The 27,933-nt window shown below is 38.4% G+C and overlaps 1 protein-coding gene across 7 annotated transcripts in view; it reads right to left on the bottom strand.

Moving 5' to 3' along the window:
- Positions 1-4,455: 4,455 nt before the first annotated feature.
- RAP1GDS1 (Rap1 GTPase-GDP dissociation stimulator 1) overlaps positions 4,456-27,933 on the bottom strand; it is a 131,222-nt gene continuing 107,744 nt past the window's right edge. For 5 of the 7 annotated variants that reach the window (XM_040966991.1, XM_040966995.1, XM_040966992.1 and 2 more), the window contains 8 exons: positions 22,251-22,394; positions 21,699-21,830; positions 20,005-20,139; positions 19,272-19,397; positions 18,691-18,830; positions 12,108-12,234; positions 9,281-9,409; positions 4,456-6,247 (listed from right to left, as the gene is read on the bottom strand). In XM_040966991.1, the coding sequence (XP_040822925.1) occupies positions 6,120-6,247; positions 9,281-9,409; positions 12,108-12,234; positions 18,691-18,830; positions 19,272-19,397; positions 20,005-20,139; positions 21,699-21,830; positions 22,251-22,394 (1,061 nt within the window). In that variant the 3' untranslated portion in view covers positions 4,456-6,119. The remainder of the gene's footprint in view (positions 6,248-9,280; positions 9,410-12,107; positions 12,235-18,690; positions 18,831-19,271; positions 19,398-20,004; positions 20,140-21,698; positions 21,831-22,250; positions 22,395-27,933) is intronic. The other 2 variants (XM_040966997.1, XM_040966993.1) reach the window with 1 other exon arrangement.

The raw sequence follows: 27,933 nt of genomic DNA, 5'->3' as shown, positions 1-27,933 counted from the left end.
GTTTCCTCCCAGGATGTTTAGAGAAGGAATTTGGGTCAGAAGCAGAGCTGGAACTGCAACCAGGTACTCTGCTCTGGAGTTTAATTGTCCCCAAGTGTATCTTAACCTTTGCACCAAGTGCCTACTCTCAGAATATACTCTACATGGGGAAAAGGTTAAGAACAGGTAACCCTGGAAAATGAAGTTCACAGAAATGGGTATTTGGCCTACTGGTAAAATGTGCCAGTTAGACTTGCATCCATTATTGGGATACTTGGATTAAATTCCATCTCTGTGCCAATGCAGACCCTGGGACAGCAATGATGGCTACAATAGTTGGGTCACCACCACTCAGAGGGGAGAGCTGAATTAAGTTCCCAGCTACCTTCCCATCCGACTCACAGCTTATCTGGGGAATAAACTTGTCTTTGGGATTGCTTTCTCTGCCTTTTGAGTAAATGTGTGGTCGGGGTGAGAGTGGGGAGATGTGACTTCTAAAAACCTCATGGTCTGGGTCCGGCACCATGGCCTAGTGGCTAAAGTCCTCACCTTGAATGCACCGGGATCCCATATGGGCACAGGTTCTAATCCTGGCAGCTCCACTTCCCTTCCAGCTCCCTGCTTGTGGCCTGGGAAAGCAGTCGAGGATGGCCCAAAGCATTGGGACCCTGCACCCACATGGGAGACCTGGAAGAAACTCCAGGCTCCTGGCTTTGGACTGGCTCAGTTCCAGCTGTTGCAGCTGCTTGGGGAGTGAACCATTGGACCAAAGATCTTCCTCTCTGTCTCTCTTCCTCTCTGTATATTTGCCTTTCCAATACAAATGAATAAATTTTTAAAACAAACAAAAAACTTCAGCTATGTGAATTACACAGGGCAAGTGCTGGGGAAGGGCACACCAGATGTCATTCTGGAACTTTGCATTAGACATTAGCCAGATTTAATAAAGCATGCTTTTGTAGGCTAAGTGGTTGTCAAGCTGGGGCGAGAACACAAATGCATAGTTAATCTCCATGGAGTAATAGGAAATGAGTTTTCATCAGATGCTTTTCTTAGGTCAGTTATCTCCATTCCACTTCTTATGGCTCAGGAAAATTCACTGCATTTTCCAATTACCTGTTAGGAGAACAAGAGGGCAAGAAATAGGAGGAGGGCAGCAGAGGACTTCACATGAAGTTGTGACTTTGGGAAGTCGGGTTCCTCACTGGCCCCTGTGCTGTCACTTCCTCTAGTTTCTACTGAACAGGTGAGGCTGTGTGGGTGAAAAGAGTGGAATATGATTCATTGACAACTCCTCCCCTGCTGTTCTTAACTATACAGGAAAAAGTCCTTGTGGGAGAGGCTGGAGGAAAGTGGGTTGCATACTGGCTATTCAAAGGGATGGTAAGGAAACGTAATCAGCTACTCCTGAGTGTCTGGGTTCCGACAGAGATGGGTCAGAAGTCGGAGCTACTCCAGCTGACAGATCCTTTCCACTGTTCACCCTGACTTCTTGCAATGCCACGTTTCCCCATTTTGGCTTGCAACCTGTGGGCTTCTATTATGTCATCATCCTAGTCAACCTTCCCCTCCTTTCAGAAGTTCTAAGACTCGTTAGGTGTTTGCCTGCCGTACCTTGGCTCTGGAGATCAAGGCCATTGGCATGCAGCTGTTCTGGGGCTCTGAAGATGCTGAGCCTGGGAGAATACTGACAGTCCTGAAGATGCTGCTTGTTTTTCCTTGAGTGTGCACAAGGCCCGAGGGAGGGGCTGGTCTCAACATCCCAGCAGGTGGTGCCTGTCTTTCTCAATTGCATCAGGCAGGGCTCTGTTCTTCACACTGCAGACCCTTTTGAAAAGGAAAAAACAAAGGCACCTGGCTGGAAGTAGGCCCGCTTTGAAACAGATGCAGCAGTAGTAACGGTACAATACAATATGCTTTGCAAATAGGAGACTCCATACTCTTTTTCTCTTGGGACAAATCTGAAAATGTCAGTCAGTAGGAAAACCAAGGACTGAGAGCAAAAGCCAGGAAAACTACCTGACCAGTTTCTAACTAGCTCAGGTTTGGCTTCAGTATTGTTAGGTGTCAGTACACAAAGAGTTGTCATCATGTAAGTTCTTGTTGGTATCACCAATAGCAGACATGTGTCTGCTGTCTACCTGTGGTGTGATAGTTAGGTTAGAATCTCTGTGGCCATTAGCGGAAAGACTCAATTTGAAAAATGTTTCTGTACTGAGTAAACAGCATTATCCTGCATTTTTTATTTCTATTGACTGGGTAATATGAAAAGCTAGTTGCACTGAGCTGTTGTCACATCATGAATGAGAAGCTCTGAGACAGGAAGACGGAGCCCCGGGGTTGAGGATTGCTACGAAAGGCTTATTCTGCAGCCCTGGGCATCTCCATCAGAAGAGTGAGATGATGTATTCTGTGCTGAGTATGACAGACACCTTGTCTTCTGCCTGGTGGTTTGGAATCCTGCAGAGAGGTATGGAAAACATCCTTTAAAGAAAGGCAAACTTACAGAGAAAGGGGAAAGAGAGGATAAGAGTGAGAATCAATCTTTGATCCACTGGTTCACTCCCCAAATGGCTGCATCAGCCAGGGCTGAGCCAATCCGAAACCTGGAGCCATGGGCATTTTCAGGTCTCCCCAAGATAGGTGCAAGGGCTTAAGGACTAGGGCCATCCCCTGCTGCTTTCCCAGGCCATAGCAGGGAGCTGGACCTGACGTGGAGTAGCTGGGACATGAACTGGCACCCATGTGGTATTCTGCTGATGTAGTGGAAGATTAGCTTGCTATGGCAGCATGCCAACCTTGGGAGTATTTTTTAAGCAAAAAGGTCATCACAATTCTTGAACCTTGAGATGAAGCTCTCAAAGTTTTGTCACAAAAGTCCTCAGAAATAGGGATTTAAAGACCCGTCACACAAAAAAGCAAACCCAGAAAGTTAAAATAATCAAGCTGTGGTTACACAGCCTGCAACAGTGTTTGGATGTTGTCTGATCCGTGCTCTTCTTTCTACTGACTCTGTCAAAGTAGTTACCACATTTCAGCCAGACCCACCCATATACACTCATGAAGCCTTCCAAAGGGACTTCAAGAAATTGGCATAAAGTAAAATCAAAATACAAATTTATCTTGTGAAAGCACCAAATGTATACATATAAGGAATAAAAAAAATTCATGGAAAGAAAAAACACTGAAAATACCACGCCTGGATTAAGGTTTTTTTTTTTTTTGCACCGCCCCCCCCCCCCAAAAAAAAAACTTCCATCTTCATGGATTCTTGGAAGTGGCTTTATGCACATGCATGTAAAGTAACAAACTGTTGGAAAAAACAGCCCTCAATTTTCCTCTTACAAAATGAGGACACATCCAGCATATCACTCAGTACTTCCCAATAAGATACTTAGTGATTTCAAGCAACCTGGCTCCCTAGAGTGATGTGGCTTTTAAGCTAATTCTGCAGCAGCTGGATACAAAGGGTAATGTTCAGCTAAGTGTCTTAACATCCTGACATCCTCAGCCCATGTGCTCAGAATTGGACAATAAGTCTCCTGACGCAATTCCTATTTGAGTGGTTCACACGCAGGGTTTCTCAGAACACATCACAACACTGCTTGCAGGACAGCTGCGTCCTGTTCCACTCATGAGGAAATCATTTCAGAACTGAAAAGTCTACCAGTTCCTTTCATCAGTATTCCAAAAAGTGTTTTGCCCAGGAAAGCAATGGTTTAGGCGCTTGTGTTTGATCTGTTCTGCTTTGAGCAGTGAGAGGTTACCATCTGGGAAAGGATGGGTAATTAGATTCCAAGTTGCTAATGGGGCTGAGGGCAGAAGGGATATTCCAGTGTATTTCACTTGGCCATCTTTTGTTTTCTTGATGCTTCTCATCAATGCTCAAAGCTTGGCACAAGATGCTACTTAAAAGTTTTGTTGTACTTTTCCCCATTCTCTCAGAAAACACTTGTGCTGGAGAGAGAACTAATGAACTGGTGGTCTCTAGAAGTGAGACGAGGTGGTGGGAGCTACGATCTGCCTCCCACTGCCATAGCACACAGTGCACAGTCTAGTGTGGTAGACACCTGTCATCTTGGAGCATGGTCTTGATTGTTCTATAGAACAACTGGTAACTTAAATTGTACTTTGTTTTGGTGGAGATGGGAGTTCCTACCGAATCAGTAAATTGATTGCTAGCTGCTGGCCCACACAGTGTCTGCTCAAATATGGGATTTTTAGAATACTAAGACTTTCTGTATCATATTTCTCAATAGGGACAACTCTACTATTAACATCTTCCTTAAGTCAAACTATCTAAATCTGAAATTTTTCATCACTCATCCATTTGGAATTAAGTTCAGGGAGTCTTAAAACTTCAGGAAAGTAGGAACTCATTCATCAAATACCTTTTAGACATCCGTAGTCAGTAAGCACTGTTGCAGCAGTTGGAAATCTATGTAAAATACACGCACAGACCAAATGATGCCACTGTTGTTTCATACTGTTTATTTATTAAGTTATTAATATGGACAATCTATTATGTAACTTTACAGATGTCTTTCAAAACCTATAGTAAAATATAGTCCACTCTCCAGTCCAGGAGAAAAACAACAAACAAGATTCTTACAGTAAGTGTAGCATAAGCACTCACATTAGTTCCTTATTTGGATATCAAAGGGAACAATAAGTCAAGATTTACCTCCTTTAGGGTCGGACCTTCCCTGAATTGTTTTCGTAGAGTCCTAAGTCCAACTTGGTGCTCCTGTGGACAGGAGCAGCTTCTCCTGTTGGAAGGCTGGGATGCCTTTCACTTCCTGGGCAGCCTGTGCTATTGTCCTTTTCTTCCACACTGGAGCCATTTTGCTTTTTAGGTCGAGAGTGGTCAAACTTGGGTACAGGGAGAAGGCAGGTAGGTCACACGATGCTTTAATTTACAAAGACTGCATTTTAAAGCTCTTAAAAACCCATTTTGGTGGTGGTAGTGGCAGTGAAGATTATACTCTATTTTGCCCAGGGAGTCTTCCCATCTCTTGGGTCTTTGCTTTCTTACAATTACTTGCTTCTAAATGGAAGAGTGGAAGTGGACACTTAACAATGACAGATATGAGACCAGCAGTGGAATGAACTGGACTGGCTACTATGGCTTTTAAAACTTGCCTTTTTTTTTTTTTTAGTTTAAACAAGTTTATTTGTTCATCTTTCCTCCTTGCTAGTCCTAATAAGATTAAAAGGACCAAGATAAAACTTCTCACTTGCAAACTGAATGAACAGCAGCACACACACACACACAAATCCATTTTTCAGTGAGCTACACTTTCACCTGAAGACTAGTACCAAGTGAGTTTTAAAGACAAGTGCTTGACAATGCTGATTAACTGATGGAAGAAGATACTGAGTTGAGACTGCACATGTACCAGAATCTAAAATATAGGTAGTAACTGAATGCTCCAGTGTTAGAGGTTCTTCAACTCCTAGTTTCATGTTGATGTTGAAAACCTTTGTAATTTTCAGAGTATTAAGACAGCCAACGAAATGGCATCAGAAACCTTAGTATGTCTTGCCAAGTTTTTGGCTATTTCAGTTGCCTATTGCTAGGAGAAAGGAGAAATCATAGGGTAAAGATTGAGAGCACTGGAATTTTATTCAATGCTAGGTACCAGGGGTTTGACATTTGTAGGTAAGATTAATGAGTGTACAGCCATACAATTTTTTTGGTCACTGTGCTTCCGAAAGCACCAAAAAAATGGAGCTATTTATACTATTCAATTTCATCTTAATTAGCTAGACAGGTCCTGCTGCATTCTTGGTTTCTAATTTACCAGTACAGTATTATGTAGCTTACTGCAAGTGAGGAGCAAGTCATCATGTAGTACCAAGTTTATATCATCATAGGTTTGCAACATGCACATTCTAGTTAATGTAGTTCAAGCAACAGGAGTACAAGAGAACCATATTATGGGTGGAGACTTGTTTGACAAAGCCGTGTTCACACTAACTATGTGTTTAGAAATCTTACTAGGCATGTACCTACAGCAGTTCTTCCATTGGTATGGGAACGTTACACGCATGCACAAGTGATATGGTAGAGAATGAAGAGGAGGGCAGCTGGACAGAGGACTAGAGGGGATCTCAGAGATAGGATGATGGTGCACGTCTCAGCTTTCCACAGTCAGTCTCTGCTCTGTAAGCGAGGCCTGTTGGGCAACACTCTTGTTCTCATGACCACGAAGTTTGGATACAACATCTAGGAAAGCCAAATCTTCAACTTCCTTGTGTAGAGACTCTGAAAGACAAAAAACATGGCATGTATGTTCCTGTATTCCATGTATTGTCCTATCTTTCATGCTACTGAAGACATATGCTCAAAATGTTTTTGATACAATTCTAGAGAAAGACACATAGCACTAGCTAAGCAGTGTTTTAAAGAAAGTCAGAAAACTTGGTATACTTTTATAAAGATACATCTGATATCTAGTTCTGTAGTCTAAGGTTGATTAGGATAATGAGTTATACACAGTTCTTTGTAGGACTTCATGTGTCAGTTATATACCACTTAAACCCTGTCAAGAGTTCAAATAGGAAAATCAATGACTTCTTGAAGAATCTTTATCTGTTTCAAATTAGTTATGGCAAATAAAAAGCTTATACTTCATATCCTTTCTACGAATTTCTGTGGCACTAGTCTCAAACTTCCCATCCTTCTCTTTTTGGCTTTCTTGTCCCATTTAGTTTAAATTCTAGGAAGTTACAGTAGTCTCCTAAAGATTAACACTGCACAGGAAGAGTGAAGTTCAACATTTAATATAGTCAACACTTTTCAAACGCATGTGTTTAACAGGATGACACATAAAATTAGAACCAACATTCTACCACAGGACAGCAGGTCAACCACAGCTTGAGACTCTTAAATCCTGGATTGGACTGTCTGGGATACAATCCCACCTCCACTCCCAATCCAGCTACTTGAAACTGTACACACCAGGATGCAGCACACAATGGCCCATGTACTTGGGTTCTGCCACCTATGCGGGAAATCTGGCGAGCTCTGGATGTTTCAGGCATGTGAGGAGTGACCCAGCTGATGTAAACCTGTTAACATCCATTCCACCCCCAGTGTCTATTTCTCTGCTTTCCCAATATAACAAAAGGGAAGATTCATGACCTAAGTGTAAGGACTAAAACTGTGAGGATATAGAGGAAAAGAAAACAGAGGGGGGAAACTATGATACAGGACATGGAAAATACTCTTTTGGAAACGAGTACAGGCAACAAGAAGCTGAGTTTCATCAAAGTGAAAAATGTTTTTGTATCTAAAGACTCCATCATAAAATAATACTGTATGTTTTTACTCACATGGAAAAACTAAGTTTATTTTATAGACTTGGAGAGCAGAACACTAGCTGTCAGGCAAGGAACGGGAGAAATAGAGAAAGGCTGGATTAAAAAAATACAATATACAATATAAGTAGATAGGTAAGCTGTAGGGTTCTCTACCACGAAACAGATCATACCTATATTACTTATGAAAGTACTTCAAGAAGTTCATGGAAAATGGAATTTCAAGTTCATTTTGTACAAAAAGTTTTGAAATCCATGTGGTGTTTTCATGCTACTCATTCTCATGAAGACTCCTAGTATGCATAGATTCTAAGATTTTTTGTCAGCATGGGCTAGTGTTGTATAGTGGGTAAAGCCACAACTGGCAACAACAGTGTCCCATTTGGGGAACAGTTTATGTGCCAACTGCTCCAATTCCAATCCAGCTTCCTGCTAATTGACTGGGAAAAGTAGCAGAGAATGGATCAAATGCCTGGGACCCTGTCACCCACATAGGAGACTTAGGCAAAGTTTCTAGCTCCTAGCTTCAGCCTGGTCCACATCTGGGGAGTAAATGAACAGTTGGACGACCCTTTCTAAACCTTCTCTACCTGTATTAAGCCTTTCAAGTAAATTTTTACACCAAATAAACCCTACTTTTGATTTCACTAAACAACTTTTTAAAATATATTTACTATGAAAGGCAGTAACAGTTAGCTGTCTTCCACACCTGTTAGTTTATCCTCCTATCCCTCATAAATGTAACAGCCAGGACTAGGATCCTGAAGCCAGGATCCTGGAACACCACCTTGGTCTTACATGTGGATGACAGGGGCCCAAGGACTTGGGTCATTATCTGCTGCCTTCCCACGCACATTGCAGAAAGATGTGGAGTAGCTGGGACTCACCTTGGTACTCTGATAGGAGATGTGGGTGTTACAAGCAGTGGCTGGCATGCTGGGCGACAGTACCAGCCCCTTCACAGACTTAAGTATCCTTGCTTATATAACTTGCTTTAAGGAGGGCAATAAGAATAGAATTTAAAGTATGCTAATATAAAGAAAAACTTGAAGTTTAAGGAAAAGGAAATCCAAACTATTCTTTTTTTTGATCACTGCACATTGAATATATGTTCCAATTGCTAACATAGAAATCCATGATTATTGCAGCACCTGACAGCTCAAGAGAGATGTGGGGCCGCAGAGGAACTGATCATCCTCTGGTATGTGTGTTGGGCTAGCACACACAAGCTTAGTCTCAGGTAATCCCAGGTGGTTTGCTGGAGAACACCCCAGCTAGACCACTAGACTCAGACTTCAGCCACAGGGAGAATCACAGGATGTATGGTTTGACCATGGAGTAGTTATTGGGACTGGGCCGGCACAGTTGATGCCTGTGCACTGGTCAGCATGCCCAGGTACACTAAGGCAACATGATGGCCAGCTCATCTAGGCCAGCAAGGAAAATTGCCTCATCAGATGATGGAAAGTAGAACAGGTTGGACAATTCTCCTGGCCAAGCTTTGTAGCATGTTCCTGGGTCTGTGGATGCACTAAGGTGGACTCTGTCAACCAACAGACTTTGGGAAGATTTTCTTAACCTTGGAGCAATGAAACCAACTCAGAACTATCAAAACTATTCAAGTAAGACCCTTGTGATACTCTTCTCCACACACAGGTCTCTAGGCGGATATACCCATGATTTCTGTAACAAATTTCTTAGCTAATATCATGGCATACAAATTAAGAATCTTATATAAAGTAACAAGGTTAATGAAACTTTTAAGCCTAATTTTTGCCTATATATGCTAATACGATACTTTCTACTATAGTAAGAATCATTTGAAAATATTTTCACTGTAAAGAAGTCCTGCATCTTCAGAGATATTATCTCTAAAGCTTTTAAAATGCCAAGCCATCGTTTTCATACTTTTCATCTGTACTTGGCGGTTAGGGTTAATGATGTATTGATACATCAAATGATGTTAAAACATACTTACCAGATCCCATGAGAGCACAGATCAGGACCATGGAATTGTATTTTATTTCAGGAGCACTTCTTTCATCTGCTAGCAATCTGTGTAGAATCTGTACAAGTTTAGCACTTTCTAGATCTTTCTCAGCAGTGCCTAAAATATAAAAAGTTATTTTCACTGTATATGAACTCAGCATATTCAGCCTAGAAATACTTCTCTAGAAACTGTGGAACCTCCCCAGAGAGAATGATTAACATTTACCTAGATCTTTTATTATTTCAGACTATGTGAAAGGAGTAGATGAAACCAAATTTCAGAAGACATTTAATTAGGCTTAACATCTGATAATGAAACAAATCTGTATTATGAAAAAAATGCTACATATACAGAAATACCCACTGTCACCTTCAACAATTATGGACAGTACTGTTTCATCTACCTCTCATCTGAAATTCTTTTGGAACATTCTATACAATAGTGACACAAATATCATTCCAAGGCATTTACCTAGATAAATGAAAATTCACATTCACTGAAGAATTTGCACACAATGAATTTAAAAAATTCTTAGCACCTATTTTTTAAAGTGCCAAACTGGAAGCAGTTCAAATGTCCTTCAGCAGGTGACTCATTAAACAAGCAGTGGTTACATAAGGATATACCATGAAGCACTATTCAACAATAAAACATTATAAAGACTAAAAAATGATTTAGAATTATGCTGAGCACAAAAAGTCAATCCCCAAAGGTTATGCCGTTTGACTAAAGTTATCTAAATTTTTAAGATAGCAATTTTAATAATGAAGAATACATTAGTGTTTTCCAGGATACAGGTACAACGTGGGAGATAGAGGAAGCAGGTGGCTGCTGTAAGGGGACAACAGAAAGGAATTTTGTGATGCTGGAAATGTTATGATTGATGGTATATACCATCTTAAATGGATGATAAAACCATACAGAACTTACAAACACAAATGAGTATGAATAAAACTGGGGAAATTTAAATGAGTAACCTATGTCAATGGTTAAGCCATGCTGTAGGTCTCCAAATTGGTACCTCACTGGGAAAAACTGCACAGTGAACACAAAGGACCACTTTTTTACAATTGCACTCTGAATATTTAATTACATTTCAAAAAACAAGGACTCTTCAAAATGTCTTTTAACACTATTAGAGATTTGTGATGACAGTTCCTTATAATCTATAAGGACACAAGACTAGAGAAACGAGGTTTTCAAAGCATATTGTGTATTAAAAGGTAGCATAGCTTATTCACGCTTTGTTACTTGTGATTGCTAAGCCCCCTAGATACCGAAGTATGCAAGTGTACTGTCTCTGTAGTTCTACTGCGTGGTGACCCAGCAAGTGTTGAGCTCTCAGGAAGCTGCAGCTTACTGGAAGATACTAAACACAAGGGACACAAAACCAGATCCGCTCTCGCCTCAGGTACATTCCATTAACTGCTGCATTACCTTGAGCATACATAAAGCCTTCCAAGCTTAAAGATGGAGACCTTGTAGACCAACTAATGACTCACCTCTGGGAGAGAAGTCCCAGGCTGAGTCAGGACGAAAGACCACAGAATCTTAAACTATAGACTGCAGGAGTGACTGAGAGGAGGAAAAACATTTTTGAAGTTTTTTTTTTTAACATTCAAACAACTACTACAGTAGTAGAATACCCATGAAGTATTTATTTAATTTTTTTATTATTGGAAAGTCAGATATGCAGAGAGGAGAGACAGAGAGGAAGATCTTCCGTCTGATGATTCACTCCCCAAGTGGCCGCAACGGCTGGAGCTGAGCCAATCCGAAGCCAGGAGCTTCTTCCAGGTCTCCCACATGGGTGCAGAGTCCCAAAGCTTTGGGCTGTCCTCTACTGCTTTCCCAGGCCACAAGCAGGGAGCTGGATAGGAAGTAGAGCTGTCAGGATTAGAACCTGTGCCCACATGGGATCCTGGCATATTCAAGGTGAGGACTTTAGCTGCTAGGCCACTGCGCCAGGCCCGAATTTTTAAAAGATTTATTCGGGGCACGGTACGGAAGCTCAGTGGCTAAGTCCTTGCCTTGTATTCCGCCAGTATCCCATATGGTTCCAATTATAACCTTGGCTGCTCCACTTCCGTTCCAGCTCCCTGTTTCTGGCCTGAGAAAGAAATAGAGGATGGCTCAAAGCTGTATGGAAGACCTGGAAGAAACTCTTAGCTTCAGATCAGCTCACTTCTGGCTGTTGTAGCCAGTTGGGTAGTAAATCAGTGGACAGAATGTCTTTTTTCTAAGTATCTCCTCCTCTCTGTAAATCTGACTTTTCAATAAAAACAGACAAATAAGTAAAGCTTATTATAAAAAAAAATGCAATATGTTAGAAACTGAATTTAGACTCTGGTTTGAGGGAACTTGAAGCCAAAACACAAATAACAGTAACACAGAAGACAGTAATTAACAACAAAAGTGTTACAAAATTAATAGAAATCATGGTGATGGATGAGATGAAGAGAATTGGCGAGAGAAAAGACTGAAGAGAGGGTCTGGCTTACTGAAAGAGTAACGGGTTCTTCACTTGATGTTGTACTTTAAATAGTCTAGGAAATCTAAACATTTTCTATATTCTTTAATAGCAATTTATAACCACTTAAAGTGTTAAACAATCTTATAACATTGGCACGAAAACATTACCAAAAGCACAGCTGAAGGACACAGCTGTGGTAACACAGCTAATTAGATGTTCTGCATTTTACATAAGTATGGCCGAAATGCTTCCAGTCAAGGTGCTGTGCTATCGATTCCACTCCTGAACTTCTTTCATCAAAGATAAAAACAGCAGAAAATAAGTTGGTCACCGGGCACTTACCCAATTCTAAAGCTGCTATTAGTGCCAAAGCAACAAGGGCTTCATTCTGCATTATTACATGCTCACTAGTTGCCATGGAAACTAGATGCTTGATGCCACCACTCTGCACAATGGTTTTAATTACATCCTACAATAAATAACAGAATTATAAACTTTAATTTTAAACAGAGAGACTGCATTACAGTCAGTCAACGTATTGTTAAGCTGAATGGATTTGTGATAGTGTCCTGTATGAATCATTGCATTTAACCAGATTTTTTCCCCCCAGTAAAAGCAAAAAGCTTTTAGCTTTAAAATAAATTCATCAAAAGATGACAACTTGAACTTCTGAAGCAAGAAAGACCAGTGCACTTCCAACACAGAATAGAGGGGCCTACAAGCTATAAAAGCCAGGGAACAGAAGCTCCATTTTCCTAAATGCTGACCTACCTCAGGATCAACAGCAGAGAATAATAGTTGGATTGCAAAGTTTTCTTTTTCTTACAATATTACCAAGTAGCTGTTCTTCAGATGCTTCAGATAAAGCTTTTATAAAATTTACAAATAGTATTTTTTTTAGCCCTTGGGTCCATAAGATAAATAGGCAATTGGATGACATGGAAAAGGATTGAGCAGGACTTCAATCAAAATTCTCTGTCTGTCCCCATTTTCATGGTGCCCTGTGTATTGTATTCATGGCAAAGTGGCGCAGCAGGTTCTGGATTCAATATCACAGCAACAACACTGAGAAAAGTCCAGAACTTTTGTTATCTTAGCGACTTCATCTATGATGTCAGGATGATGTGTGTCTCATAGGCTTTTTTCACAATTAGAAAACTACCCCGGGAAAAGTATCTTACAAGTTAGATAACAAATACAATCACATTTATCTCTAGTAACCATTTTTATCTTCATTCTACAGAGGATTTTGTTGTGTTAAAACTCATAAAGTGGGAAGTTACAACTGAAGAATACTTAAACTGATTTATGGATACTTTTTAGTATTTTTACTGTGAAGCTCTGGATATGAACTGGGGCTGGCATTTGCAGCATAGTACATTAGCTGCTGCTTGTAATGATGGCCAATAATGGCCCAAGGACCTGGGCTCCTACCAGCTATGTGGAAGACCGGGGTGGAGTTCCTGGATTCTACCAGACTGTCAGGGGCAAGTGGAAGGGAACCAGCAGATGGAACTCTTTCAAATTTGCTAAAGTTTTTGAAAAATGCTTACTTTGGATTTTTATCTTATGAACATTTTTAAGAAAAGTAGAGACACTTGGAATTTCTGATTATTTTTACGGTAACTTATGTGAGCTGTATTTTGGTATATAGTAAATTTCCATTAATAGTTTTTTTGGTAAACTTCTAAAATTGTATTTGAAAGAGATAGCAAGGAAAGAAATCTTCCACCTACTGGTTCACTTCCAGAAGACTGATACAGCCTGGCCTGGGCCGGGCCAAGGCTAGGAGCCAGGAGCCTCTTCCAGGTCTCCCACATGGGTGGCAGGAATCCAACCATTTGGGCGCCATCTGCAGTTTTCCTAGGGAGCTGGACAGGAAGTGGAGCAGATTGGCATGAACTTGAACCTATTTGGGATGCTGGCATGGCAGGAGTTGGCTTTACCTGGTACACCACAATGCCAATTCTGAGAACCTTTGGCCTTTAGATGGTCATTTCATCCTTTTATTTTTTTTTTAAATTCACCCTGCAAAGTCCAGTGCAGGAGGAAGAACAGGAAATATCAGAACATCAAAAGTGATGTTATATCCAGCATAGTTTCTTTGTTCTCCCTTCTTTCCAAAACACCTTTAGAAATGCCTGTCTCCAAATATTTGACAAATATTAAACAGCTACTGCTGTATGAAACTGCTTTGCCTATAGTTTGCAGGGGAAAAGGTAAAGCATTCTACCTGTGTTATGTGAGAAAAGCAATCTAATATTGAGCCCAGCGCAGTAGCCTAACAGCTAAAGTCCTCACCTTGCACATGCCAAAATCCCATATGGGCACCGATTAATGTCCCGGTGGCCCTGCTTCCCATCCAGCTAGCTCCCTGCTTGTGGCCTAAGAAAGCAGTCTGGGATGACCCAAGGCTTTGGGTCAGCTCAGCTCCAGCCACTGCAGCCACTGGGAGAGTAAATCAGTGGACAAAAGATCTTCCTCTTCCCTGTGTATCTGACTTTCCAATAAAAATAAATCTTTAAAAAATTATAAAAGTAATCTCATATCAAAAGCTTTCCTTTATGGAACAATTATTATACCGGGTCCTTATTGCATTTTTTTTTTCATTCTGCAGGAAATCCCCATTAGTAAAACCATTTCCAGCATATGGATGAAGACACCGAAACTCAAGGTAGGAAATCTCAAGACCAGATGGCGAGTAAATGGCAAAGCTAATGTTCAAATGCAGTAGTTTGATTACCAAGTCCTCAGTCTTTTATGGTCAATGTAAAACTAATGTCCTAAATTCATCTATGCAGAGTAATCATTTAATATGACTTATGCCTCTATGAATGTGTATTGCTACTTTTTAACCTCAAGATATTTTTCAAAAGATGAAAGATTTTTAGCAGTTCATGTAGCAAAAAGGATCACCTATAAAAATATCAGCAAGTTAACCAACAGACTTAAAAAACTAATCTAGAAGTCATTTTTAATTTTTTTCAAAGCACTTCTACATATTACAGAATGGAACAGTTCTTACAGAGAGCCCTGCTAACCACAAAATGTCTCTGTAAAACCCGTAAAAATTTCTAAGTATTTTTACAAAGTTAGAAAACAGAACTATGTATAATAAAACATTATTTCAAAGTAGTTTTCTTTTAGAAAATTCAGTTTGGGGACATAAGATCAGAACCAATTGTCTTTGCCAACAATTTTATCTTCTTAGCATTAATAGGCAATCTGGCCTTGGTGACTGAAATATATTCAGGTTTTAAAACCATGCTGAAAACTGAATAATCATGTTGCTCACAAACAGAATGTTTTGAGATAGGCTTGATTAGAGAATAATCAATTTATAAATATGCAGGTTGGTGTTACTGAAATTTTTTTCCAAGACTACCATCAAAGTCTTCTCAAATTGGGACTTGGATGCTTGTTCGATGGATGAGTGAATGACTAAGTACATTTCCTTAAATAAGCTTTCAGCTTAAAATACAATTGATGAATGCTATCCCCTTAGAGAGTTAAGAATGATTCCTTGACAGAGCTTCTATACTCTGAGTTAGCAGAAACTGACAAAGGAAAAAAAATTAGTTTTAGCTATGTGCAGTATGAAGATCCAGAAAACTGGCGAGGAGCTCCATTTGAGGGCATTCTTTCAACGGTGTGAATTTCCCTCATCGCATAAACCTGAGATGTAGAGAGAAATCTAACCATCTTACTTCTGGAGGGATGAACTCAGACAGGATTCAGGGCAACTTTAAAAGGAGTATGCTCTTCAAAGTTTAACACATGGAGAGCGCTGTGATTCATAACAGCCGGTTGAGGATCTTTATGTAGCCAGTTTGCACCTAGTGTTACTGTAAGTGTATTTCAGAGCAGCATTTTCCCAAGCACCTCCAAGTACTTAAAAAAAAAATTGTGCAAAACGGAATTAGTAGATAATGTTCTGTGAAAAAGATTTTATAGTCTAGGCAAATTTGCCATAGCTTCCATCTTTTCTCTGTGTACTTTCTGAAGAGTTTTGTATGCATTCAAACTAACTCATCTTAATTCTAGTTCCCACAAACTTGAGGTATTTTCACATGTCCAGTGTAAATCCTATTAACTGCAGAAAATAAATATGTAAAGTGGAAATTACTTGGTTGATATTTAATTGCATTTCTGAAGTTAAAATGTCATTACAATCCTATAAAATTTCACACTGTTTTCTATTACATACATAAATACACACAGCATCAAGAAAGGTGCTGCTTTACAGTCTTCATTTTTCAAAGCTCCCACAGAGTGATGGATACTCAACAAATAGAAAAGTGTGTGGGAGTGGGAGGAAGAATGGAGATTAGATGAAGGAAAGGAAAATCTATGATAAATGAAACTCATTATATTCCTCAAGATTTTCAAAATTCAATAGACTATTGTATTTCAAGAGAATAGACTATTGTATTTCAAGAGTTTTGGCCCTTAAAACAGTTGGGGTGCATCTTCTATAGATAATGGTTTGTTATATAACTGCTAGCTGATACCAAACTGAAGTCACAAAGTCATTATGGCTTCCTACTTTATGTAACAGGAACTTAAAGTTCCAAATCAGATGCCTGAATCATGTCTGTTGTTTGTAACCTAACTAGACAGAATTAAGATTTTTTTTTAAAAATTTTAAATCAATGCTGGTTAAGTTCCAAAAAGTGCTGAGACTGAGAGTAAGGAATAAACAAATTACATCTCTTCCTATAGCATATTTTAATGGCAAAACACAGCCCAGGGCTGCTGCTGAACTGTGGAGTTTTCTTTAAAATCACCTCCTCCAGCAAACCTGTCACATTTAGTTGATTTTATCCTTCTCAAATCCTTCGCTTCTTTTCTCCCATAAAATGTACTCCTTTGTGTCAAAAGTGGTTTAACATCAGCAATGTCAACTGTTCAACCTCAAACCTTAATTCAGATCTTCATCTTTCATGTATATTTTTGTAACAACTTCCCATTTCTTTTGCTTGCCTCCACGAAAGCCCTCTGTCAGACTTCAAAATGAAAACCCAGTGATGGCACTCTGCTGCTTAAAAGCTTCTAAAATTCTCTAGAAAATCTTTGATTTGTCATATCAAGCTTCAATCTTTATTTTCTCTTGCCATCATCCCCATATACTGTGCTCCAGCAATACTGCTTTATTTGCAGTTTCTAACACTTCTCCTGAGACCCCTATTGTCAGAACACAGCCTGTAGGAAAGCTGGGACAGCAGAGGCCTGTGGGACCCTGTTGAGAAGAGGCTCCAGGAAAGAGAAGGCGGAAGGCCTCTCACCCACAGTGTGCTCTTGCCAGTGAGTCCCAGCATGCGCTTTCATGCTCTCCTTGAAGATAGGTGGACATCTGTGCTCTGTCCAGTAAATCAAGGATGGACAGTATTATCTATTCCCTGTTATAACAACCTTTTGACTAGGTCGCCTTGTTAGTTCATGTGTAAGAACACAGACTACAAAGAAGCTAATTCTGAGTTATGTCTGAACCACTGTTTCATGAAATGCATAAAAGCTGAAACCCTGGAAATAAACTTTGTCAGTTGACAAAAGAGCACTGTGCCCCCATTTCTTCAGGTCATCTCCTCTCCAGGAACCTGCAAGGTAAACTTGCACCTTATGTGAAACATCTGCCCCTCTATAACACCATCCCAGATCTCCCAGACAGCACTGGTCTCTCTCCTGTTGAATGGAATATGTGGCTTCAATGCTATTCTTATGTGCTTTTACTATCAGTCCTCTCACTAGACAGGTAAGTTCATGCTACATTAACTTTAACATTAACATTTCTATTAACATTACATTAACATTTATATTTATATGGCAAACAAGTGTGTCTAGGAGAGACTTCAGATGCAGAAGGGGTGAAAAAAGTACAAAAGGAGGTCATTTTGTTATTTAGTCATAGTGCCCACAAACGGTTGGTGTCAGTGGAAAAAGATTGGATGAGACAGGTAATAAGAAGTTCCTGGAAAACAACTGTTTTTACCTTAGGAACAGCCCTGAAACTTCAGCATCTGAAGGAGAAGGGCAAGTCTGTGGCTAACCAGAGGGCAGAGCTATGACGGTGAAGCCAATTATAGACATGAAAGAGATTTATGCAACAAGAAACACTTTTTTTTTTTCCTCTAAATCCCTAAGTAAATGAAAATAGCTGAAGGATTTGAATTCTAAACTGATTTTCTTACGTATAACCACCATTCAGGTTGTATAACTCAAGTGATCAAAGGCTCACCTTAGACCAAGTTATATGTATGTGTGTGTGTGTGTGTGTGTGTATATATATATATATATATGTAAAGAAATACAATCTACTAAATTAGGTGCAGGCTGCTGACTGGGGTTCTCAGCATTATATGTTTAAAACAGATCATGTCTTCTTTCTCTGGTTACCTACCAATACATGGCTATTAGAATATATTCTGTTCAACTCTGTTCTGGCTACCATATGCTATCTGAATACCATGTAATTTCTCAATGTCCACAGCTAGCAAGGTTAGTGTCTGACACGAGTGCTGGTTGTAGTGGCAACAATAGAAGCAGCAGCAAGAGAAACCTTGGTTTCTCGAGTGCTTCCTATGTGATGGGTACCAGCTATCACTTCATAGACTTGATGTCACTAAATCCTCACAATGTTTTTAGACAGATCTCATCTGTTTTTGTATATTAAGAAACAGATACAAAGAAACCTGACCATCTAAATGAGATTAAAAATATGACTCCATCTATTGATTCCAAAGTGTTACACATTAGTACTATAAGAAAGTAAATAATGCATCTTCAATACATTTTCCTTAGCATTGTTACTGAATGTGTCGATATATAAACACATAAAAAGGTAGGCTTATTATGTAGGTTCTGTGATGCTGGGTTTCCAAAGAGGCAAGTCCAATGTTTCCTAGTCACAATTTCCTTTGGAACTTACTTTTGATTTACTGTGCCGTATGAGGGCAGAGAGCAGTCTGTTGGATTCGCCCATCACACCTGCATGATCTTTGGCTTCACACCATTCCACCAGACGCTCCACTAATTTAACATTCTTTCCCAGTTGTTCAGCAGCTTCTGCTATAGGAAAAAAAGACAACTCTCAAAGGAACAAATGGCAATCAGCAGCAATCATTAGTCAAGGTCTAAAAGTGTTAAGGAAATCACACGTTTCAAAAGCATAGAACAGCAATTTTATTAAAGCAAGTATTTCAAACATTCCTTATCTGATGGACTGTTTGGCATTTTCTCACTTTCTGTAAAGATGTAGAGTTTATTATCAAGGACTGTTTGGCATTTTATGTAAAGCCTTAGAATTTATTACAAAACATACAAACAACTCCGTACCTGTTTTGATTAAGCCTGGCCATATGTTAGTACTGTGGCAGACTTTGAAGAACATTAAGGAAGCAATGTATTGAAGGGCTTAGAACTCAAAAATAAGCAAAAACAACAACAAAAGGACCCTTTCCAACTAGAGGCATACTCACAGTTATACCAAAAATGAGGAATTTCTTTTACCTTGTGCATCTATTAACATTCTTAATGTTCCCAGAAGTTTGAACTGTACTGGGGGCATTTCAGATTTAAGGAATTTCAAAACTGCCTCTGTGACTCCGGCTGACAACATCTTTGCTTTATTTACAACTAGACAAAAAGAGAAACAGACTATGGTTAAAACGGTGTGGGTGTTCTTGATGGGAAACATTGACACAGTATATTTTTATAGGTATCAATAAATTTTAAAATGCTATTTAAGCAGAACTGAATGCATTGATTCAACTGATTGTTCCCTAGGAAACAATTTACCTAATCAAACATTTAGTTTTAGAAAGCTATCATCTGTGTTATTTCCCATGATAATCTGATTCATGGCTCAAAAACTATTAATTCAGAGACACTTTTTAAAAAACACTGTTTTCGCATGTAAGGGAAAAAAATGTTTGTCTTTAGAGGATTCTGCTCATCAATGTCATTAACTTTTCTACTCTGAAGACACTTTTAAAAAGTTTGACTGTATAACCTAATGAAAAGCCAGGCATTCACAATGGTGTTTGAATAATTTGAAGAAAGGATTTATATGGGATCTAGTGTCTGAAAACTTATTTAACAGATTTCCAGTTATCAGTAAAAGTGAATAATTTGAAAACTTTTACTACATGTCAGAAAAGTTCCTTAAAGTACATAAGTATGCCCCTAAAAGGATAGACTTTTAAAACTTTCTACGCGTTTGCCTTCTGATCTTACACCTTACCTGGAATGGCCAGGTTTCGGAGGGCACTTAGTGCTGCATGCTGCACAGTCACATTTCCATCTTCTACATGTCTGTCTAATAAATCCATGAGTTTTTCTACAATTCCGTTGTCTACCATATGAATACAATTTCCATCTGAACAAAACAGAAGCATTTTTCTTTTAAATATTGATTTTGTAGTACTGATGCATGCCAATAAAACATTAAAGATCCAGTTCATTTCCCAAAAAATATTTAGATTTTTCTATTTACTGAATGAGAAGTCTGAACAGAAAAACGCAACAAAGATCTCCTGCTCATAGCAATAATGCATATCAGGGCAGGTAGAAATCACATGCTTAAAATTGTCACTGGTAGTTTCACACACAGTACAGGGTGCTTGTTTTCTGCCAATGTAACAGTGACTGACTATTCTCACCCTCCTGTTATCATGGCTGACAGTGAAGACAGAATACTTCAACAGTATCCCATGTTTGGCTTGAATAATCATCAATAGTTGGTCTGTCTTACCTCCATCACTTAAGTTACTATGTTTAAGAGTAAAAGTGTGCTGTATTTCCCATAGTGTGAGCTTCTACACTGAATAGAAGGAATGAAATAACTAAGGAATATTCTAACTTTTTAAAAAAGATTTATTTTTATCGGAAAGGAAGATTCACAGAGAAAAGGAGAGACAAAGATTTTCCATCCTCTAGTTTACTCCCTAGGTGACCACAACGGCTGGAGCTGTGCTTGTCCAAAGTCAGGAGCTGCTTCTGGGTCTCCCACATTGGTGCAGGGTCCCAAGGCTTTGGGCAATTCTCTTCTGCTTTCCTAGGTCACAAACAGGGAGCTGGATGGGAAGTGGAGCATCTGGGAAATGAACTGGTGCTCACCCGGGATCCTAAGGCTTACAAGGTGAGGATTTAGCCCCTGGGCCATCTCACTGAAGTATGAATGAGCTCTCTCACTTAAGTATTAAGGCAGAATACTCAGCTTAAAATCACCAAGAAAAGAGCACATCTTCTTATACCAAACATATAATAGAATAACACTCAAGTTTACTAAGCTCTAAAATGCACAGTATTCAATAGAAATACTTCATAATTCATGGATCTTCATTAGAATTTAGTTGAACTGTATAGAACATACAATTTCTTAGGACAGTCTCTAGAAATCTTATTGGTTTATTTATATCTATTGGAAAGGCAGATCAGATTTAGAGAGAAGGCGAGACACAGAGTAACATCCTCTAAAAGCAAGGAGGCTGGATGGGAAGTGGAACAGTCATGACAAGAACCCGCCCCAAATGGGATACCAACGCTCGCAAGGTGAGGATTTAGCTACTGAGCCATCGCACTGGCTCCGTATTTGTGACTTCTAAAAAGTTAAAGCAACAAATATGTATATATTACACAAATACCTAGTTTTGTTCATCAACATGTATTTATACATCTTCAGGGAGTACAATGCAATATTTCAATACATATATATTGATCAAACCGGGTAATTAGCTTTCCCCTTATCCTTCCTTTGTGCTCAGAGCCTATAAGCTCCTTCTTCTGGCTCTTTCATTGGTATATTATTGAGAAGCACAGTCACTCTACTGTAGAACACTACAACTTCCAACTGCATGTCACAATACTTCTGAACTCTTCCACTGGAAATAAAAATACAGAACACTGGATTTATAAAGGAGGAACCAATACCCTTACCATTTCGGGCAAAATTTGCAATGGCCAAAGCTCCAGCAAGCTGTAGCTGGTGGTTATTTGAGGGAATCCAAGAGAGCACTCTTTGAAACACATTGCCTTTTCCTCCTTCAAATAATTTCTGCATGGATTCATCTGGAGGTAAATCAAACAAATGGCTAAATAAAAGAAAAATAATTAAGGATAACAAATCCATATTCCCAAGCTTCTGACTGGGAAACTACATAGCTCACAAACTTAATTCATAATGTGAAAGGTAAAGACATTTTATTACAGCCTTTAACACAGACCAGACAACAGAGTGTTTTTAGGCTATGTCCCAGGTAGACATCCAGTGGTTCCTTAGTGCTACAGCTATTTTTTCTATACAACAGTTCTAAACATATGGGACAATAGGAAAGACTTAAGTTCATTATTTCTCATCCTCTCACTGATGTGCTTAAGGTTTCCAGTTCATTACATCAACAGAATGTGTGATGCGAAAATGACAGAAATTTAATATATTGAAAAGTATCTGACAGCCATGTTCTGTGGATGGTGTAAGTTACAACTCACCTCCAAGAAGTAATAAAACCATTAGATCTGAAGCAGTTTTGAGCTCAGCAGTATCATCCTCTTTGTCACTATCCACTTTCTGCTGAACAATCTCTAGAAGACACTCAACCAAGCCTGCTTCAACCAGCTGCAGTTTAATGGCATCTGAAGAACAATGTGAACAAAAAAAAAAAGCCCAAATGCAAGGTGAAACAAGAGCTTTCCTAGTAGCAAGTCATTATGACAGACCAGAGAAACAAAATGCCAGATTTATATAACATAGGATTGGGAATCTGAGTTTCAAAAGAAAGTATCTGTGCAATTTAAATATGTAATGTTTTTATTTCATTTTTCTACACAGAATTACATCACCTTTCACAATATCATACAACACCCAACTCAATTCTCAGTTCTGAAGACCTCTAGTATCACACCAAAATTATTTCAAGCATTATGCTTCTGTTTAGAAAGTCATCAGTATGAAATTTTTTTTTAGTATGAAATCTTGTATGTCAAATATGCCTAATACGTGTTTTGTAAAAGTTAAAAATGTATCCCTGATGAGTCTTGAATATAAAGTTGTTGAAAAGTAATGTGCTATTAATTTTAACTTGCACCTTAAGTATATTTCGACTTACATGCATATAGATGCCATTTGTCTAGTGTAGCTAATCCAACACTATGAACATTAAAGTCATATTTGTAAGAAAAGCTTCAGGTCTTCGTTAATTTAAAACTTTCTTGGTTAATTAGTACTTTATCATACTAAATTCTAAGTATGTTTTTAAATGCCCATAATATAAAAGGTGAAAGAAATGGCAGTAAGGCTCTCTGAGGGGTAACCAACAAAATGGGATATTATAAAAATAATTTAAACCCAATTATATTTCAAAAAATGATCTTCATAACATACTCCTAAATCAATGTTTAGCATTTTTATCATAATACTTATTTCACTGAAGAATTTATATTCACATTCATAACTGCTTCCTATTCCCATTTGAATTAAATTTATCTAAATTCTGATCAACTAAATTTAGAAATACATTTTCTACCCAGATTTTTAAATGTAAATTTTAGTTTCTATTTTATTAAAAAAATTTATTTATTTGAAAGGTAAAGTTATAAAGAGAGTTCTTCCATTTGCTGATTCACCCTCCAAATGGGTGCAATGGTCAAAGCTTGTATAATCCAAAGCCTGGAGCAGGAGGTCCTTTCCAGTATCCCATGTTGGGTAGAAAGGCCCGATACTTGGGCCATCTGCTGCTGCTTCCCCAAATTAATAGGGAGCTAGATCATAACGGGAACAGCCAAGACCCAAACTGGTACTCATATGGGATATCAGTGTTGCAGGTGGCAGCTGTGCCAAAGCCAGCCCTTAAATTTCACTTTTTAGTTGCATTATACTATAGTGATTGGTTTCCCTAAGCTATATACACACATATTCTTTTAGGCAGCATTGGCAATTTCAGTGTGTCATACTGGTAAAACGCAAATTTAAAAATATATAAACATGCCAAGACTTTCTCTTCAAGGAAATACAGTGTAAAAACTTAATATTTTTCTGTCACTAGAGTCACTGAATTTTCTTTTAAGATTTGTTTCAGAATATTCAAACTTGAATATTTTATTTTTTAAAGGTATACTTGTACTATGCTGTGCTCAAAGTAGGACATTTCCTTGGTTACAGAATGCCAAGGCTAGAACTGTGGCAACTAGAATGAAAACAGTATGAAAAAGCCTTATACTAAAAAACCTTAAACTAAACAAATATTAACTGTTATACCAGAATTGCTCTCCTTTGCAAACAAAAAAAAATTAACACTGATTTTCAAAAGCTCAGTCCCAAAGCAAGTTTCTTGAAAGCTATCATTTCACAGATGGGACTGTTATAAAACTGAAGAATGGAGAAGAAAATAATACTAACTCTTACTATGAAACACTATAAGGAAAGTTGATAATTTTCTATGTAAAACTGATAGATGACAACAAAGCTTTCGTCTTGCTAAACCACTAAATGAGATGAAAAACAAATTACTCTCTAAGAGTAAGACCTACGATGTTTAGAAAACTGAAATGTGTCAAGATTAAAGTTTACACACCTCTCATGGTTTAACTGCAACCACAAATAATATAGGAGGCTTACAATGTCTTAATTAGGATTAGCAAAGTATTCTGGCAAGACACATTAACATGTATATATCAAGACCAGTCTGAAGACTTCTATCTTTACCACCTTCTTTTGCATACAATCAGTACGCCTGTATGTGTGTGTATGTATATTCATGCTGGTATCACATATAAGTGCACATTTCAAAATTTTCATCTAGGAGACTATCTATGAGGGAGACATTAATCTTCCATCCACTAGTTCATTCTTCAAATACCCCCAATAGCCAGGACTCGACCAGGCTGAAGCCAAGAACCTGGAACTCCATCCTGGTCTTCCCAAGTGATGGCAGAAGTCCAGGCACTTCTGTCATCTGCTTTCCAAACTGCATCAGCAGAAAGCTGGATCAGAAGAGAAACGGACATGTGAAATGGAATGTGGGCCACAGAAGTGGCAGCTTAACCTGATACACCACAATGCCTTCCCTGAAACCTTTTTTTAAATGGTAATAAAAGGAACCAGCATGGTGATACAGGGGCTAATCCTCCATCAGAGGTGCTCTTTCGCTGAGGCGCCAGCATCCCACATGGGTACCAGTTCTAGACCCTGGCTGCTCTGTTTCTGATCCCACTCCCTGCCTGAAGACCTGGGAAAAGAGCAGAGGATGGCTCAAATCCTTGGCTTCTGTCTCCATGTGGCAGACCTGAAGAGAAGTTCCTGGCTCTTTGCTTCAGATCAACTCAGTTCTGGCCATTGTTGCTATGTGGGGAGTGAGCGAATGGAGGATGGCAGATCTCTCTCCTCTCTGGAAGATCTGCCTTTCAAAATAAAACCATTTTCTTAAAAAATAAATGAAATGGTAATTAGAACCTGCAGATGGAGAAATGCAGATACAATATACATGTTAAGTAAATAAATTATCAGAAAGCTAGATGGAGAAATGTATTGCCAACACCCTTTCTCCCCACAACTGACTCTGCTGTCTTCCACCTTAAGTTACCCAGGCTGTTACTGTAATCACATCTATATTTTTATTTCATCATATATAATTTCTATTACTCAATTTACCTCTCAAAGTTTATAGACATAGAATAAATTGTTTCTTAATGTAAGCTTTTCAACAATTTGTCCATATTTAATATTTAGAAAAATCTTCATTCCTTTTGCTAATTCTGTGTTTTTCCATTGTGTGACTGTGCCATGGTCTGCTTAGTGTACATTTTGTTAGTAAATATGGACTGGTTTCCATTTTTATCATTATGAATAATATTGCTGTAATAGTCTAGTATACATGTCTCTCGGTATATTCCTAAAATCAAAATTGCCAAACCAGAGGGATGCATAGCTCCAACCACAGTACATCGTAGTTTCCAAACTGAATCAAGTTATACTCCCATTAGAATTTATTCCACATCTCATCAACACTTGGTTTTATTAGACTTTCTAATAGTATTTTATTATTTTGTACGACCTGATTATTATGAAATTGGGCATATTTTTATTTGTTTATTAACTAGCTATTTTATGTTTTTTTTTTTCAAGTGCCTGTTCAGATCTTTTTACTTATTTTTCCCCACTTTGTTTTCTACATTTCTCAAACTGATGTGTCGGAAGTTTTAGAAGTACATGATACACTTGAGCCTTCTGCTGCATTGTAAACACAGTCTTTGGTCCACTCTTGGCTTTCAGTCTTAAATGGCATCTTTGAATAATGTAAGCAAACCTGTCCATCTTTTTCTGTATGATTAGAGCTTTGCATGACTGAAAAAAAAAACTTGCTGTGTTCCAAGGCCATGATACTATTTTCCTGTCATATAATTAAATGTAGTAATATGAAAAAACATATTCTGTGCATTTTATAGATATATTTCCTTCACTTCCCTACTTCTCAATATTCCAACCTTCCCATTCTTCATCAGTTTTTGTAATGACATTATTTTAATCCACTCTCTATTCATAGGCTTAAGAGGCCTTTAATTGTAACATTAAGAAACAAAAGTAGGAAGATGAGAGTTCCACGGAGTATAAATATGGGCAGAAAGCTTTTCTGGTTATAACATTCTCACCTATCTGGAATTAATATTTACACAGGAGGCCAGAAACCTATTATTCATTTTAAAATAACCTCATCAAGAGACCTAATTTACAGATTTTTAAAAAAAACAATTAAAACTTAATTATTCTTATTGGAAAGGCAGATCAGATTTATGGAAAGGAGAGACAGATTTTCCATCCACTGGTTCATTCCCCAGGTGGCCACAATGGCCAGAACTGAACTGATCTAAGGCCAGGAACCAGGACCACCTTCTGAGTCTCCCATACTGGAGCAGGGCTGCAAGGCTTTGGGACATTCTTTATTGTTTTCCCAGGCCACAAACAGGGAGCTGAATGGGAAGTGCAGAAGGTGGGACACAAACCAGAGCCCATACGGGATCCTGGTGTATAAAACATGAGGATTTAGCTACTGAGCAATCGTACCAGGCCCTAATCTACAGATTTTTTTTTTAGTAATAACCATTTACAAACAGTAATTTTTTTCTTTGCTACATTTTTTCATCCTCTTTAATGCAACATTTAGCTCCTATAATATTTTTCTAACATTATGAAATGTTCCAGTGAAATATAAATAATTAAGTGCTATTTAAGACTAAATCTGTTTATGATTATTTTCTTCAAAAAAAGTAGAAACTGGAATAATGTTTATTGCAAATCTCCAAGGAAATGCTTCTCTTTGATGTTTTCTGTAGGGTTTCAGATTTTAAAAATTTCCTCTTAATGACATCTTGCTAAGAATTTTGAGTCATGAATGGATGGTTAATCCTAGCAAATCCTTTTTCTTGAATTTTTTTCTCCTTCAGCATTTTTAAGATAGTGAATCATCCTGATTGCATTCTGAATATTAAGCTGTATTACATTTTCAAAATAGATGTTTAATTTCAAAATATTACTGGAGCTCATCTGCTGAAATTTTTGGAGGAATTTTAGTTCTATGGTCATTATATCACTGCTCTTCATTCTTGTATTTGTTGGAAACTTGATATAAAAATTTCATTAGTTTCATTAAAACACATCTATTAAGCATATTTGGTTTTACAATTATCCGGAAGAATTTAAAAGATTTATTCAGCTTTTTTATTCCTTCTTGTGTTACCCATGCATTAAAATGTGCTGTATTATTATTTTAAATGATTTATTTATTTTTACTTGAAAGGAGGTTTACAGAGAGAAAACTTCAATCTGCTGGTTTATTCCCCAAATGGCCACCATGGTTGGGGTTGGACTAGGTTTAAGCCAGTAATCAGGAGCTGCTTCTCTGTTTCCCCCAGGGTTCAGGGGCCCAAATACTTAGGTCATCCTCTGCTGTTTTCCCAGGTCCATTAGCAGGGATCTGCCTCAGGAATCAAACAGCCAGAACTGCAATTGCATCAGGATGCTGGCATTCCAAATGGAGGCTTAAACTGCAGTGCAAGAATAAGTCCCTGTAGTCTTTTTAAATTTGCAATTTGCATTTAAGTTTTAATGACAAATATATTCAGCCTTCTTGAGTTACACCTACCTAGCCACAAGTTTCTTCCCTGCAGCTATATCATCTTC

The sequence above is a fragment of the Ochotona curzoniae genome, unplaced genomic scaffold (assembly GCF_017591425.1).
Source record: "Ochotona curzoniae isolate NIBS_2020 unplaced genomic scaffold, NIBS_Ocur_1.0 scaffold_4506, whole genome shotgun sequence".
In the NCBI taxonomy this organism is placed as follows: domain Eukaryota; kingdom Metazoa; phylum Chordata; class Mammalia; order Lagomorpha; family Ochotonidae; genus Ochotona; species Ochotona curzoniae.
This window is presented reverse-complemented; position numbering and strand designations above follow the sequence as displayed.